At 48.3% G+C, this 14,601-nt stretch overlaps 1 protein-coding gene across 1 annotated transcript; it reads right to left on the minus strand.

Moving 5' to 3' along the window:
* Positions 1-5,270: 5,270 nt before the first annotated feature.
* LOC103781401 (multiple C2 and transmembrane domain-containing protein 1-like) lies at positions 5,271-13,355 on the minus strand. The gene is made up of 4 exons (XM_008949116.1): positions 13,236-13,355; positions 10,268-10,377; positions 6,953-7,050; positions 5,271-5,427 (listed from the first exon to the last, which is right to left on the minus strand). The coding sequence occupies exons 1-4, from the start codon at positions 13,322-13,324 to the stop codon at positions 5,356-5,358; spliced, it is 369 nt and encodes a 122-aa protein (XP_008947364.1). The 5' UTR covers positions 13,325-13,355; the 3' UTR covers positions 5,271-5,355.
* Between the last annotated feature and the right edge of the window lie 1,246 nt (positions 13,356-14,601).

A 14,601-nucleotide genomic window follows, 5' to 3' on the forward strand; every position in this document is an offset into this window, starting at 1 on the left:
ACTCTTTCCTCTCCTGAGGGAGAGAGGCTGCTCGTAAGGGAGGAGACACAACAGTCTGCACCCCAGAGGCCAACTCCAGCCCACTGAGCAGCTCATCAGATCTGCCAGGTGGAGAAATCAGTTGGCAGGAAGGTGGTTCAGGACACCGGCACATCAGTCTCCTGCTATGAAGGGTCACTTCTTTCTCCACCAAGAGCAGGAGGAGAGCACCCCCTCGAAGACCCTCTGTGGTCTGCGTGCCCTTCTCCAGGCTGCTCCTCACCCTCATTCCTCCAGCTTCACCCTGAGCTGCTTTGCTGGTTGCAGGACCCTTCCTCACAGCTGCACGTCTCCAGCTTGTGCACGTGGGAGGGAGCAGCAGGGCTTTGCTGGAGCCTTCACGTTTTTCCAGGCGGATGCCTCAAGTTGGCATTTTGTGTGAGAGGAGCTGAATTTCCTCTTTGAGAGCCAGAAGATACACACACGCCTTTCATGCTACACCTTAATGAGGCAGAAAGCGATGGAAATCCGGTGTTCCACACTGGAAAATAGATATAATTGCAACCGTGTTTGATGTAAAACGTTTTGGGTTTTCACTTTCACACGATTTCAGAGAGAGTCTGGAGGAGGAGGCATTTACTGAAACTGTGTGGTGCTGGTTTTGGTGGGGGCTCGGGAGATGAGCTGTCTCCAGCAGAAGCAGCTGCAGAGAGACCTGGAAATCAGCCCAGCTGGGAGGGGAGGGTTTGTGCTCAGGAGAGGGTTCAGAGATGGAAAGAAGTTGGTGGCTCTGTCAGCACGGCTCGGGTGGCCGAGCAGGGGAAGGGCCTGGGCAGGAGCTGAGCTGCTCCCACCACACTGGGCTGGTGGGCACGGAGCTGCCACGGCTTTGTTAGGTGTGTGTGGTGAGTGTGGGGTCTAGTGCTGGTGAGAAAAATCCTCTTTCCTTTCTCCCTCACTTTGTGCTCTTCTGGGCTGTGCTGGAATGAAGTGCCAGGTCCTGCCCTTGGGTCACAACAACCCCTGCAGTGCCCCAGGCTGGGGCAGAGCGGCTGAAAAATGCCCAATGGGAAAGGACCTGGGGGTCAACACCTGGCTGGAGATGAGCCAGTGTGGGCCCAGGTGGCCAAAAAGGCCACCAGCATCCTGGCTTGGGTCAGCACTGGTGTGGCCAGCAGGAGCAGGGCAGGGATCATCCCCCTGGACTGGGCACTGGGGAGGCCACAGCTTTAATCCTGGGGTCAGTTTTGGGCCCCTCCCTCCCAGAAGGACCTTGAGGGGCTGGAGCGTGGCCAGAGAAGGGCAACGGAGCTGCTGGGGAAGGGTCTAGAGCCCAAGTGTGGGGAGGAGCAGCTGAGGGAGCTGGGGGTGCTGAGCCTGGAGCAAAGGAGGCTCAGGGGAGACCTTCTGGCTCTGCACAGCTCCTGACAGGAGCCTGGAGCCAGGGGGGGGTCGGGCTCTGCTCCCAAGGAACAAGGGACAGGACAAGAGGAAAGGGCCTCAAGTTGCCCCAGGGGAGGTTCAGACTGGATATTAGGTAAAATTTCTTCACTGAAAGGCTTCTCAAATCCTGTCCCAGGCTGCCCAGGGAAGTTGAGTCACCACTCCTGGACATGTTGAAATGTTAGATGTGGTGCTGAGGGACGTGGCTTAGCAGTGGATTTGGTAGAGTTTTGTTAAAGGTGTTTTCCAGCCTGAATGATTCTGTGGCTCTACGACTATGAAATTAGCACCAGGTGATTTTCTGGCAGGCTGAACAACGTTCCTCTGGTCGGTAGAGCCCATGCTCAGCAGATACACTGCCTGCAGCTTGCTTCATTCCTTCCTCATTATTCCACTGTTGTTTGAAGTGCAACAGAAAAAGCTTGGGGTTTATTTGACTTGGACTCAGAATACTCAGTTTCAGTTCAGTAGCTCTTCCATTTAAAGCTCATTGCTGTTATGGAAGACACTAAGTTGTTCCTCACTGCGAAGAGAAACAACAGGAACAACAGGGCAGGCAAGTTCTGTCCTGTGAGCTATCAGCAGAAATGGAACTGGAACCTCTTGGACAGTTGGTCAGGATGGGTCTTGAGCACTCTGACACCTACTTCCAGCTACGCATTTTCCCTGAAGTTGTTAGATTTTATTTTCCAAGAGCAGGAAGAGTTTTGTGATGTTTTACTCTTTTGTGCCTGCTCGTGAACAGACAAGCTGCTCAGGAGCAAAGCCCAGGAGATCGAGCAGAGAGGTTGGGAACTGACTTCAGAACCAGCCTGGAGATGGGAGACACACTGAAATCTTTACAGCCTTGGGCAGGACAGTTCCTCTGCAGAGGCCTCCACACAAAGCAGAGCAGACAAACTGCAAATAAGGACAATGGGCTCACTCACTAATTATTTTAAAATGTGATTTTAAAATGTCTTGTTGTGGCAGGAGAATAATATTTGACCAACACGTGCTCCCAGCCCTGCCCCTGTGCAGTGTATCTTCAGCGAGATCAGTTGTCAGTGACTGAGGCATTCAAAGTAGTTCACCCATTTTCAACAAACAGATGTTCTTTTTTTCCCTGCCCCCTCCAATGATACATTTTGGGGCTTAAAATACTTAAATCCTGCATGGAGAAATATCATAGAATCATAGAATCCTTTCGGTTGGAAGGGACCTTCAAGATCATCAAGTCCAACGATGGAGCCATTAGGGCTTAAAGTCCTCTGCTAAAACAGATCAGAATCTGTCAGGGCTGGAAGGGACCACAAGGATCCCCCAGTTCCAACCCCTCTGCCATGAGCAGGGACACCTCCCACTAGATCAGGCTGCCCAGAGCCTCCTCCAGCCTGGCCTTAAAGACCCCCAGGGATGGGGCCTCAACCCCCTCCCTGGGCAACCCATCCCAGGGTCTCACCACTCTCATGGGGAAGAACTTCTTCCTCACGTCCAGCCTGAATCTGCCCCCTGCCAGCTTTGCCCCATTCCCTCTAGTTCTGTTGTTACTTGAGATCCTAAAAAGTCCCTCCCCAGCTTTCTTGTAGCCCCCCTAAGATCCTGGAAGGCCACAATAAGGTCCCCTGGGAGCCTTCTCCTCTCCAGACTGAACAGCTCCAACTCTCTCAGTCTGTCCTCACAGCAGAGCTGCTCCAGCCCTCGGATCATTCTCGGGGCCCTTCTCTGGACACGCTCCAGCAGCTCCACGTCCCTCTTGTCCTGGGGGCTCCAGAACTGGATGCAGTGCTCCAGGTGGGGTCTCACCAGAGCAGAGCAGAGGGGGAGAATCACCTCCCTCCACCTGCTGGCCACGCTTCTCTTGATGCATGTTTTCGTTTGCTTTCCCTTCTCACTACTCATGGGAAAATGACAGCAGAGGACTCAAAGAAAGAGGCTTCCTCGTACCTAGTAGAGAGATGCTTAAAACTGTGTTTAATGCTGTAAATGTGTATAACTAACTAACTCAGACATTACCACCAAAAAGTAGACATTCAAAATCGAGTACAGAAAAAAAACCACGACAGGAGGTCGCACGCAGACCGATGGGCAACACCAGGAAGGTACAAGGCTTGCAGCGTACCAAAAGAGCCTGCAGGTCTGAGACAACTGGCAACAAACATTCGCACGTGGTCGGCTGGGAAGTTTGGCTTTTTTTTAAAGAAAACTGGGCCATTCAGTGGTTCTGACTCTGTCAGTGCTGCTCCTCAGGCAGCGTGCAGTGAAAAGGTACAGAAGCTTTGCAAATAACTTCCTTCAAGGTCATGATGTAACAAGGGCGCAGGGGGGCCTGAGGCCTTCTGCAGGACAGTGATTTGGTTGGTGCTCCTTCCAACAGTACGAACGGAGAGACCGAAACAACCGTCACACCAGAAACCAGCTACCAACGTGTCTGCCAAATAAACAAACCCAGGATGGTCCTCCATGAGCGAGGCAGCGAACACACAGTTCGTTACACAAACACACATCTGCTTGCGAAGTATTTCTAAATAGTCTTTTCAAAAAGTATTGTCAGAGTAGTGCAATAGAACGTTACCAGCGAACGCAGCCAGCGCGAGGTAGCCCGGAGAGGACCAGAGGAGCAGCTCCCCCCGAGGGGGCAGCCCTGAGGTCCCCCCCCAGCCCCACATCCCCTGGGCGCGGCCGGGAGCTGCGGGGGGGGGGCTGTGCAGGGGCAGCCCCGGGGGCGAGGTCCCGGCTGGGGACACGGGGCGGGGCGGGAGGGCGCATGCAGCTACCGGAAAATATCCCCAAGTACTCGTCACGCGGTGGCCACTAGGACAGCTGAAATGTAAACGTTGCTCCTCTATGTCCCATGTCATCTATGAAACAATGCAGCTTCCATGCAGCAGGGCACAGTCGTCACCAGGAGAACTGACTACTTCATCAGCTAAGGAAATACAACCAGTGCATCAGTTCTACCACAACTGCTTTTTGTTTTTGTTTTTGTTTTTCTCTACACTAGACTTCACATTGTTAACAGGTAATGTGTTATATCATAAAGCCTATTCATATGACCTCGTGATTTGAAAGCAAAAACATGTTTTTTTGTTTCATTTTCTGCAAGATTTCCATGTTAAAATAGTGATGTGCACACAAGGTGTTCATAGCACGACACCCGAAGCGATATGGAGTTAATCTGATCGTATCTCCATTACAGCAGAAACTATGAACTTCAGCCACTCCGCTGTGTTGTACAAATGAAGACTACTGGTACATATAGAAAAATCAGAGAGGCAACCTGTTACAAACCTGGCAGTTTTTTTTCTGAGAGAGACAGAGATTTTTAGGTCTTATAATGGAATGATATAAGCCTCAGGAACTTCTTTTGGGAGTTCCAGGAAGAGATTTGCACTTGGTGTTTCTCATTCTAAGCAGCCCTACTGCACAGGAAAACGTGGCACCAGGAGTTAACACCAGGGTCTGGAGGTCAAAAAAATCTGATAAAACCTAAGTGCAGTAGGCTCCACTACGTTGTATTTCTCTTGAAATGTATAAAACATAGAAAATAGTAATGGTGAGTTACTGGATAAAAATATTAATGCTCACAAATAAAACCTGACTGGATTTTCGAGTCAGATTTAGATTTACACCTTTTGTAGATTTAGTCGGCGTGATTTCAGCATCTCAGGTATCTTTGACCATCAAGTAGCAGTGCCTGTCTACCACTTCAGACTGATTCCTTTAACCTCTTATGCTGCTTCCAACAAGGCAACTGGGAAAAAACCCTACTGGAAACCTTCGTCAAACGTGTCCTGACAGTGTGAAATGTATCTTTGATGAGAAATGGCTTTTTACAATATTTACAAAATCTCCCCATTAGATAAAAAGGCAAAATAAATAAAAAGCTCAGAGAAAGGAAACGCTGCTTAGGCTGTAGGCTTCTTCTTTTATCTTCCCCCAGCAGACGTGGAGCTAGCCAGGGTTGTTTTTCTTCCTCTTGCTCGGGCTGTGACTGGGGTCTTGTTTCAGTTCATGGTATTGCACCTGTTAAAACACAACGTTCAGGAAGAAATTGGTCAGGTGGCACTTGCTAGGAAAAGAAAGACTTCTGTTTTGGTTTTTTCTAAGAAAAAAACTCAAAAAAACAGAAAGAAAAAGAAAACTATCCCCCTGCAAACCACATGGCATCTGCAGCTGTGATTCAACAACAGGGCAGGTCTACATTAAGAAGGGAGAGCAGCATCAGGAAAATCCTGCCAGGAAGTGACACTGTGCTGACATGAGCTTCAGGAAGGCTCCTGTTCCTTGTTTTCTCCATGAGCTCTAACAAAGAATAAACAGTATTCTCTTTAAGGAACTGGATGAACACTCCTTGCAGTCTTTCATATACACTTGCTCTTTTTCCAAGGTCTACCACAGAGGTGACCAGATTTGGAGGGGGTACCTGCATCTGTATCTGCTGTTTATGCCAGCTCTGAGCTGAAACTGTGACCTACAAACGTGCAGAGTGTGTGAGCTCTGTGATGCTGGAGGTGATCCATGTGCCTGACCTGACCTCAGTGCTCCCACCTTCCCAGGACATTGTGTGCTGCATCACAAAAGCTTCCAGCTCAAAACCACCTCGTTTTCAAGGGAGCTTCTGAGCACGGTTGAACTGTGGCCACAGCAAAACCTCCCACCCAGGAAAGGAAAGGCTGGAATGTTCTGGGAGCTGCCAGGAGACTGGGACAAGCCACCCACCACTGGCTCCGTGTCAGTGCAGCTCCTTCCATAGAATCACAGACTCATTTTTGTTGGAAGAAACCTTGGAGATCCAGTCCAACCATCCCCCAACCCTGCCAGGTCCCCACTGCCCCGTGTCCCTCACCCCACATCTCCACGGCTTGGGAACCCCTCCACCACCACTGCCCTGGGCAGCCTGGCACAGCCCTGGGCAACCCTCCAGGGCAAGAAATTGTTCCTCAGGGACAACTGAAACCTCCCCTGGGGCAACTTGAGGCCCTTTCCTCTTGTCCTGTCCCTTGTCCCTTGGGAGCAGAGCCCAACCCCCCCCAGCTCCAGGCTCCTGTCAGGAGCTGTGCAGAGCCAGAAGGTCTCCCCTGAGCCTCCTTTGCTCCAGGCTCAGCACCCCCAGCTCCCTCAGCTGCTCCTCCCCACACTTGGGCTCTGGATATTATTCACCCTTCCTGTTCTCTCCCTGCATGTCCTGATGGCCTCAGCTCCAGCATTCCCTACAAGGTGCCTTATCCAAGCCAGACTGACAAGGTGCTGAAGGCTGCTTGATATAAACTCCATCAGGTACAACCACCAATACTCGTGTTTTTACTGATTGCTCCTAAGGATCCACAAAGGTCCAACAAAGGCAGTAATGACCTTCTCACTGGAAAAATGTCTAGCAGCCTCGTTAAGGTTTCTGGACTATCCCCAGCTTTTGACTGCAATTTCTTTGTGCCAAAGATTATAATATTGAATTCAAAAGAGCTTTAAGATCTGTTTAAAACCCCCCAAATGTCATGATCCCACATATCAGACTAATGTCCATACAGACACTTAAAAGAAATACACCCACCACTTGCACATCTGAGGGAACTCTGGACAGAAAGTCAAGCAGCTCGTTGTTGTCAATGGCATACGGACTTCGAAGCTTCTTGGTAAATTTATTGATGCCTGCAAAAGTGAAAGTTCAAATGTTACTATCATAATTTTTAAAAAAAAAACCAACAAATTTTGGGCAAAGTTCTAAAAAAATATTTTAGGATCCATTTCGAAGTCCAACTTTAGCACTGAACTAATGAATGAACAAGCTGTACACTCAGGCTCTGGAAGCTGGAATCTGTTGCTGTGGTTCCCTGTGCTTCAAAATGCAGAAGTTCTGGGGACACTTGTCAAAGCCTCCAACACTTTTTTTCTGAAAGTAACAGAAACTGTGGTTATTATGCAGATGTTGCAAAAAGGAGAGGAATAAAGAATACTGCATTTCTGCAGGGGGGAGGATGAGCAGTAGTGGTCTCACTGCAGAAGGCTCAGCTTAGACACCAGGAGCATTTCCTGATGCTAAGGAGGGGATGTGCAGGGGGGCAGAGAGGCCTGAGTCACATGGAGGCTTTAGGATGAGTTTACCCAAACCTCTGTGCAGGAATGACAGACAGAGTTGAGCTGACAGCAGCACAGAGAAGGGATCTGGTGCCACCCTCAGACATCACAGTCTTACACTGCCTTTGACAGCTGGTGCTCAGAAGCACCAAGGAAATCCTCCCCCCAAAAGGAAGCCAGAAGCACACTTTTAAATTAGACTGATGTTGTCATTGTTCTGTAACAGGTCAGACTGACACACTCCATGTGATAACCCCATTTGTGGGCTCTGGGAACACGTGCCTCAGAGATGGGCAGGAATGGCAGGAGCTGCACAGACTCTCCTGTGGGCAGGAGGAAGGAGGGACAGCATTAAACATGTGCCATTCTGTGTCACTTATCCAGGCTGCATCCCAGGTAAGACAGTTTATCCTCCACGAAGTCTGTGGTGCCCTTCAGGAGGGTTCAGCCAAGACACAAAGCCTGGGCATGGCGTGTGCAGTCCTGATAACACCCAGCTGAGTTCTCAGCTCTGCAGTGCAGACAGGAGGTGCTGCCACCCCTTCATCTGGTACTAACAGCCAGCCTGGATCCCTCACATCAGCAAGGGACTGAGAAACTCGAGGTCCACCCCACTGCCTGTTGCACGTGGCCTCTGCACCACCCACAGGTGAATGCAGGAGCTGATGTGGTCTCACCTTGTCACATCTGATAAAGAAAAGTAGCCCATGGAAGGAAATGTCTGAGAAAAACCACAATCCACGCTCAGGAAAAGAACAGGGCTCAACAGAGGAGATGGGACAGTACAGGAGAAGTGAAATACAACAAAGGGATAAAGTCTTTTCCAAAAGCTTCAAAACTTTCTGATTAAAATACTTTTCTCTCTACACTTTTCCACCGAGGCAGCTGTAGCTGTCACCAGGACTCTGCACTTTGGCAAATGGGATTAGAGTGCAGAGGTGGTTCCTGCTCCACCACAGCCAACACACCACATGTTCAAGATCAGCAGAGAAACATGGCCAAGAGGGAAGGAACAGAGAACTTCTAGGCTGAAAGAGGCAGCCCCTGTGGATGGGTGGAAGAAAGATAAATCTACAGAAGACCAGCCAAAACAGAGGGATTTTCATTCAGCAAGCCCTGCCTCCACAAGGAATGAAATGGGCAGAGGCCACTACAGACCAGCTCAAACCTTCCATGGACAAGAGTCAAAGAGGTCTTGTGCTTTCAGCTGCAGGATGGACAAATGGGCTGAAGGATGTGCATAGGCAGGGGAGGAGAGGAACAGGGGACAGGGATGTGTCTGGAATGCTGCCTTCCCAACGGGAAGCTGCTGAGAGCTGCACAGTGTGCAGGAGAACAGCAGTCACCTGGTGCTGACTAGGTAGAGTAGGGAACGTGGGGGTAGGGAGGGAAGAGATGGAGGGAAGAGAGCAAGATGCACATACAATCATTGGTGCCTGTTATCCATGCAAGCTTTAGGAGCCATGGAGTCTGGTCTGGGAGTCAAGGCTCTTCTGTACCTGAAGCAGAGACATTTCTGGGGGAGCATGACCCCTCCTGGGGTATGTGCCAGGAGCTTTTCAAACAGCACTGCTGGCTGCACAGTCCTGTGGGTCTTGGAGGGGTATAATCATCTCAGGTTCTTGCATGAAAGCAAGGGGAGGTGTGAAAGCAAGTGTACAAGATGTCAGATATGTCTGAAAAATGAGAGAATAAGGTCATAGACCAAGGACTTCAAACTTCAGTAACAACAGGCTCACCACCTTGTGTGCACTAGGAAGAGAGAAATTTTAGGAGCAACCCAAGAGTTTGGGTTGCACACAAGTGACACAATGTATGTGGGGAGTAAGTGAAATTCCACAACAGGAAAAGACCCTTTGAGTGCCATAAAAAAAAAAAACTTTTGTTGAAATTCTCTATATTGTTTCTCCTCCATTTTTTACATTCTGTTACATTTAATTGTGAATACTTTACAGACTATTGCTAATGCTGACTGATACATAACAAATCACTTCTTTGTCATCAGTTCAATGGTTTTATGTTGTCTCTTGAATTAAGAAGTTTTTGCAAAGGGAAGATTGTTGTTCTGTTCTTCAGAGAGAAAATCCAGCCACAGATTTAATTGGGGCAGTGCTCTTCACAAGCCTGTGCTACTGAGTAAGGGTACAGCTGCTGGTGGTGTGAGAGATATCAAAAAAATGTACAAATGAAAACCTGGAGCATTATTTACAACAGATGTGGTAATGGTAGCTGCTTAAAATCCATACGAAGAATAAATATAAGGACAAGTGGTGAGAGCTTGGATCAATCACAATTCCACCCCCGCTTCCCTCCAGGTTCCTCTTCATTATCCCCCAGCCAGACACCACATATCCCCCTCCTGTCCAACTAAAGGTGACCCTTTAAACAGGTTTCTTGCTGCTATGTTTACATATGCTCTCACAAGATAAAGTACTGCAGTAAAAAAGGCATATTGTCCTAAATGCACTGTATAGATTGAAATGCCTCTGTTTGTGTATAAGTGGTGAAAATAAATCAGAGTAATATCTAGACAAAGCTACACTTTGATATATGAAGAATCCTCATGGCTACATGTTTATACTATGATGAAGTCCAGAATGCCAGCCAAGAAAAATGCATTTTGCAGGTGGGCCTAAATCTCTACGCAGTTGAGATTTTTAACTCACCTGTCTGTTTCCATCATGGGGCAGCTTCACGACCATAAATACAGAGAAGTACTGACAATGTAAGTCATTCCTTAAAAAGCAGTTTTTCCTAAGTGGCACAAACAGCTAAAAAAGGCTTTACTTACCCCAGACAAGGACAATGTATCTCAGTGGAATGAAATACAGGATGACGGTGAACACGGAGAGGGCAACAATTGCCAGCCAGCTCAGGAATGGGACAGTCCAGTTGAATGTACTGAAATAACAACCAACAGAAGAAAAAAAATTGAAAGTCTGAACTGTGGTCACTCTACAGGGCTAACAGAAGGACAAATAATGGGCAGGACATGGGGAGAAGTGCCAGTTTTCATCAGTGAGAACAAGCTGAAACTACAAAAAAATGGGTGGGTGCTGGACATCAGGGTGAGCTTGGGCTTGGACCCGCTCCCTGTGGAATGGAAGGAGGTCCTGGCTTCACCCACCCACCTGCTTGAAGGTAAAGGCTGAGCAGGGACCTCCCACACCCCCTGATGTGTATGTGCAGCCCCCAGCCAGGAACCCTTCTGTCTTGGGGGTTCAGGAAAAGACAAGTGTGTGGGTATGCAAAGCTGGAAACTCATCCATGCACCCACGAAGGAGAGGGTTAGAGAACAGGAAGGGGCAGAAAAGTCCATCCTGAAGAAGGGGATAATGCAACAGCACTGGATGAGGGAAGGAAATAAAAACACTTTAGGTGGGAAAGAAAAAAAAAAAAAACAAAGGAGAAAAAGGACAAGGAAAGAAAAAAAGGAGGGAGTGGCATAAGATAAAGTACACTGCAGGAAAAGTGAAATAAAACTTTATCTTCCAGATAAAATAAACCAAATATTATTTCTTTATAGATAGAAGAAGAGAACTCCTGGGATCCCATTACTGTTTCAGAATGCTACCTTTCCAAAAGAGCCCCAGATTAAAATGTTCTCATTAAGAGTCCCAAGCTCTACGCTGTGATAAAAAACCTGCTGGTCACCTCATTTTGCAGAGGCTGAGGTGTGGGCAGAGAGGAAACAAGCCTCGAAACAGCCGTGCTGTGCCTCCAGCCCCTGCCTGCAGGGAAGAGAGAAAGGCCAGATGGCCCATTTATAGATATTTATATATCTGTGTCCCCTGGGAACGCTGGGTAGAAGGAGCTTGGCTCAAGAGGGTTGTTCCATGAAGGCACCACCATGTCAAAGGTGTCGCGTGACATTTACCCAGAAGGAGAATGTGGCTTTGGCTCCTAATCGCCTGATGATACTCTTTAAAGTATTACCACCAGCTACATCCCCAATCAGTGTGATTACATTATTTTGGCTTCTCTGGCTGAATAATTGCAATTATCGGAATTGCTAGCCATATTTTTCATAATGAGCTCTGGCTTCCTGTGTTTATTTGTCTTCTTTTCTCCCTGGCAATTTTGACATGTCTCCAGAGTGAACATTATGTTAGTGTCACTTGGTGTAGGATCACTCCCTTTCTCCTCAGGGGACACCTGCTCTTTTCCCCTCTTCTGCACGCATTTGGGATGAACAGAAGGTTGAGGGTCTGCTCATGTTCCTGTGACTCGGCTTTGTGCAATGGATCACAGACACAGCATGTGTGGGAACACTGGCTCCTCGCTCAGCAAACCTCCTTATGTGCTGTGTTAGCACAGCACTCAGTACAGGTTTCCCATTATAGTTTTTAGGAACAAATTACAAAGATTTATAGGAAGATTCGGTCTCACTCGGTTCAGAAAATTCTGTTGCTGTCATCTGGTATATAACAGAACAAAACCCCACTTCCAAAATGCACAATTAGAAAAACTTAATCATCAAGACAACTTCTACCAACAGCCTTGGGATGAAGGGGTTCTTTCAGGGGGGGGCTCGTTCTGCCTGCCTGGGGAACTCGTGCGCTGCACGGTGCTCGCGCCCGCCCCGCTGCTGTGAGCACGGCCTGTCTGGAAGGGTCCCCAGGGGAAAGTTCCAGGCCTTTCTACTAGGGACTTTGCTCTTAAATGCAAAAATGGCCACCTCCTCTTCATCCTGATTCTGATACACTTGCCATTCCTGATGGATTTGAAAAAAAAAACCCAACCAGCAACAACAGGCAGCACAGCGTGAGAGGTGATCCCCGTGTTTCCTGCAGGCTGACCTCCATCCAATGCATCAATCCCCTAAGAACTCAGTGTTTATTTTGGGGTTGGACCCCTTGGACAGGCTACAGTCTCCAAAGTGTGGAACACCAAAGCACCAGCAGTGGACGGGTGCCTTGTGCTCCTAAAGCACTCTCAGAACAAGGGAACCCACAGCTTTAACTCCCCGGTAAGCTGTGATCATCCTCCTGTGAAGGGTTTCTAGCCCAGGGTGGCCCCTGGGTTGTCCCTCTGCCCACAGCAGAAAGGTGGTGGTGAAGACACTGCTTCCAGCTTCTCCTCCAGCAAGGATGAGATGCTCCTGGCTTTTGAGGGGCAAAAAGACGAGTTGATCCTGTTCCTGCTTCTCAGCTGAAAGGTCTCTGTCTGGAACCTGCCTGACCTCAAATAATAAACCTCCCACTGCTGTTCATTGACCATGCCAAAAAGACACCAAACCTCCTGCAGTAAATCTCAGGATCTCTCTTGCTTAAAGGCCCAAATCTGTTGGCAGTTCTCCAAGATCATTTGTTAGAAATTACAAATACTCTAGAAGGAAAGGTTTTGCTAATCCACATAAATAAACACTTCCAGCAACTGAATATATGTACATCCTTAAAATCTGTAATCCCTATTAGGATCTGTGTATTTCCCTTAATAAAGCTGCATTTTTATTATTAAATAACTACTACTAGGCCTAACAACAAGATTCTGCTTTACTTCAAAGCCTTAGTGTGGATTTTTTCCCCCAACACATGTATTTCTAAATTCCAAAATGAATATGACAGGATTTTCATTAACTGAGAGCCTCCACAAAGCACAGTGAATACAGAGGAGTTTCAGCAATGGCTCATCCAAAACTGGAGGTCCTCCCAAAAAAACAAGAAAAAAAAAGGATAAAGGTCTAACACCTTGTACCTCAGCTTGGGAAAAATATGAACAGTACTGGAGAGCAATCCAGCACCTCTGCCAGCACTTACTTCTTGATCCTTTCTCCAAAAGAAGCCACTTCATCAAGGACATTCTGGACACTGACACACACCTCCTGGATGGCATAAAGTCTATTCATAAATCCTTTTTTCTCACTGTCCTGTAAAAAAGAATAGGCATAGTTGAATAAAAGGTTTTCTGACTGTAGAAGGGCCATGAATCCATCAGCAAAGTTTTGAAAGCACACGTGTTACCAATTCATCTAAAAGTAATTGGTAAACTTGGGAATCAAATTGTTTCCTTGTCCTTTAAGCAGTGAATACAGACAATAACCATGTTTCTGTATGTTCTCTGAGCACCACATAATTATTTTTGTCACTGCATTAGTTTCTAAATATATCTTTTAATCAGCCAAGTCTCTGGTTTGAAAACATGTCAAAGGTGCCAACCTCCTATGTTGTGTGCTCATCAAAGAGCTAAAAGCTGAAAGGTGGAACAAGGGCAGTTTGTCAAAATACTGCTTCTTGCACTGATGTAGATTTATAGAATCAGGCAATGTTTGGGGTTGAAGGGACCTTTCCAGGTCACTCAGTCCAACCCCCTGCAGGGACAGGGACATCCCCAGCTAGAGCAGGGTGCTCAGAGCCCCGGCCAACCTCCCCTGGGATGGTGCCAGGGATGGGGCAGCGACCACCTCTCTGGGCAGCCTGGGCCAGGGGATCAACACCCTCAGCATCCAAAATTTCTTCCTTCTCTCTGACCTAAATGTCCACTCTTTTAGTTTAAATTCATCACCCTTGTCCTGTCCCAGCAGTCCCTGCTCAAAAGTCCCCCCCAGCTTTGTGGCAGGCCCCTGGCAGCCCTGGCAGCCCCCAGCAGGTCTCCCCAGCTGGAGCCTTCTCCTCTCAGTTGCCCCAGCCCAACTCTCTCCTGCTGGCCTCCCAGCAGAGGGGTTCCCCCCTCGGGGCATTGCTGGGGCTCCTCTGGCCCCGCTCCAGCAGGTCCCTGGGGACTCCAGAGCTGGACAGAATGCTCCATGCAGACACCAGGAAGACAGACATGCCTTGTGAGAGGCAGTGGCTGAGAAACCAGAAACACCTCAGCTACTGCAGGAACACCCCCCTCTAGCTCCAAATATGTGTTTAGATTGTGGCATGTACCCACGGCCCCCATCACCTCCTTCTGCTTGGCTGGTGACCATGTGGGCTTTCTCATTTTTCCTTACTAATATCCAAGTGCTGGTACACATGAAATATCTGGTAGATGTAACTCCAACCACCTCTACAGCACGACTAGTGCAGCCCACGGCTCCAAAAGCATGTAACTTGCCAGCCATGGACAGAAGGAAAGATGCAGGGGAGATGTCAGTGTAGACAGATTAAATTACCTCCTTACTTAGGTTTCTATACACTGCTG

Source organism: Merops nubicus, unplaced genomic scaffold (genome assembly GCF_000691845.1).
Source record: "Merops nubicus isolate BGI_N331 unplaced genomic scaffold, ASM69184v1 scaffold14171, whole genome shotgun sequence".
Classification (NCBI taxonomy): Eukaryota; Metazoa; Chordata; class Aves; order Coraciiformes; family Meropidae; genus Merops; species Merops nubicus.

What these genes read in the sequence shown, in the direction of transcription:
- LOC103781401 (XM_008949116.1), bottom strand. Translation starts at nt 13,324, where the DNA reads ATGAATAGACTTTATGCCATCCAGGAGGTGTGTGTCAGTGTCCAGAAT. An exon ending in TTTGGAGAAAGGATCAAGAA is followed by an intron (nt 10,378 to 13,235) that starts GTAAGTGCTGGC and finishes TTGTTATTTCAG; the next exon opens with TACATTCAACTGGACTGTCC. An exon ending in TTCCCTCAGATGTGCAAGTG is followed by an intron (nt 5,428 to 6,952) that starts GTGGGTGTATTT and finishes GTGTTTTAACAG; the next exon opens with GTGCAATACCATGAACTGAA.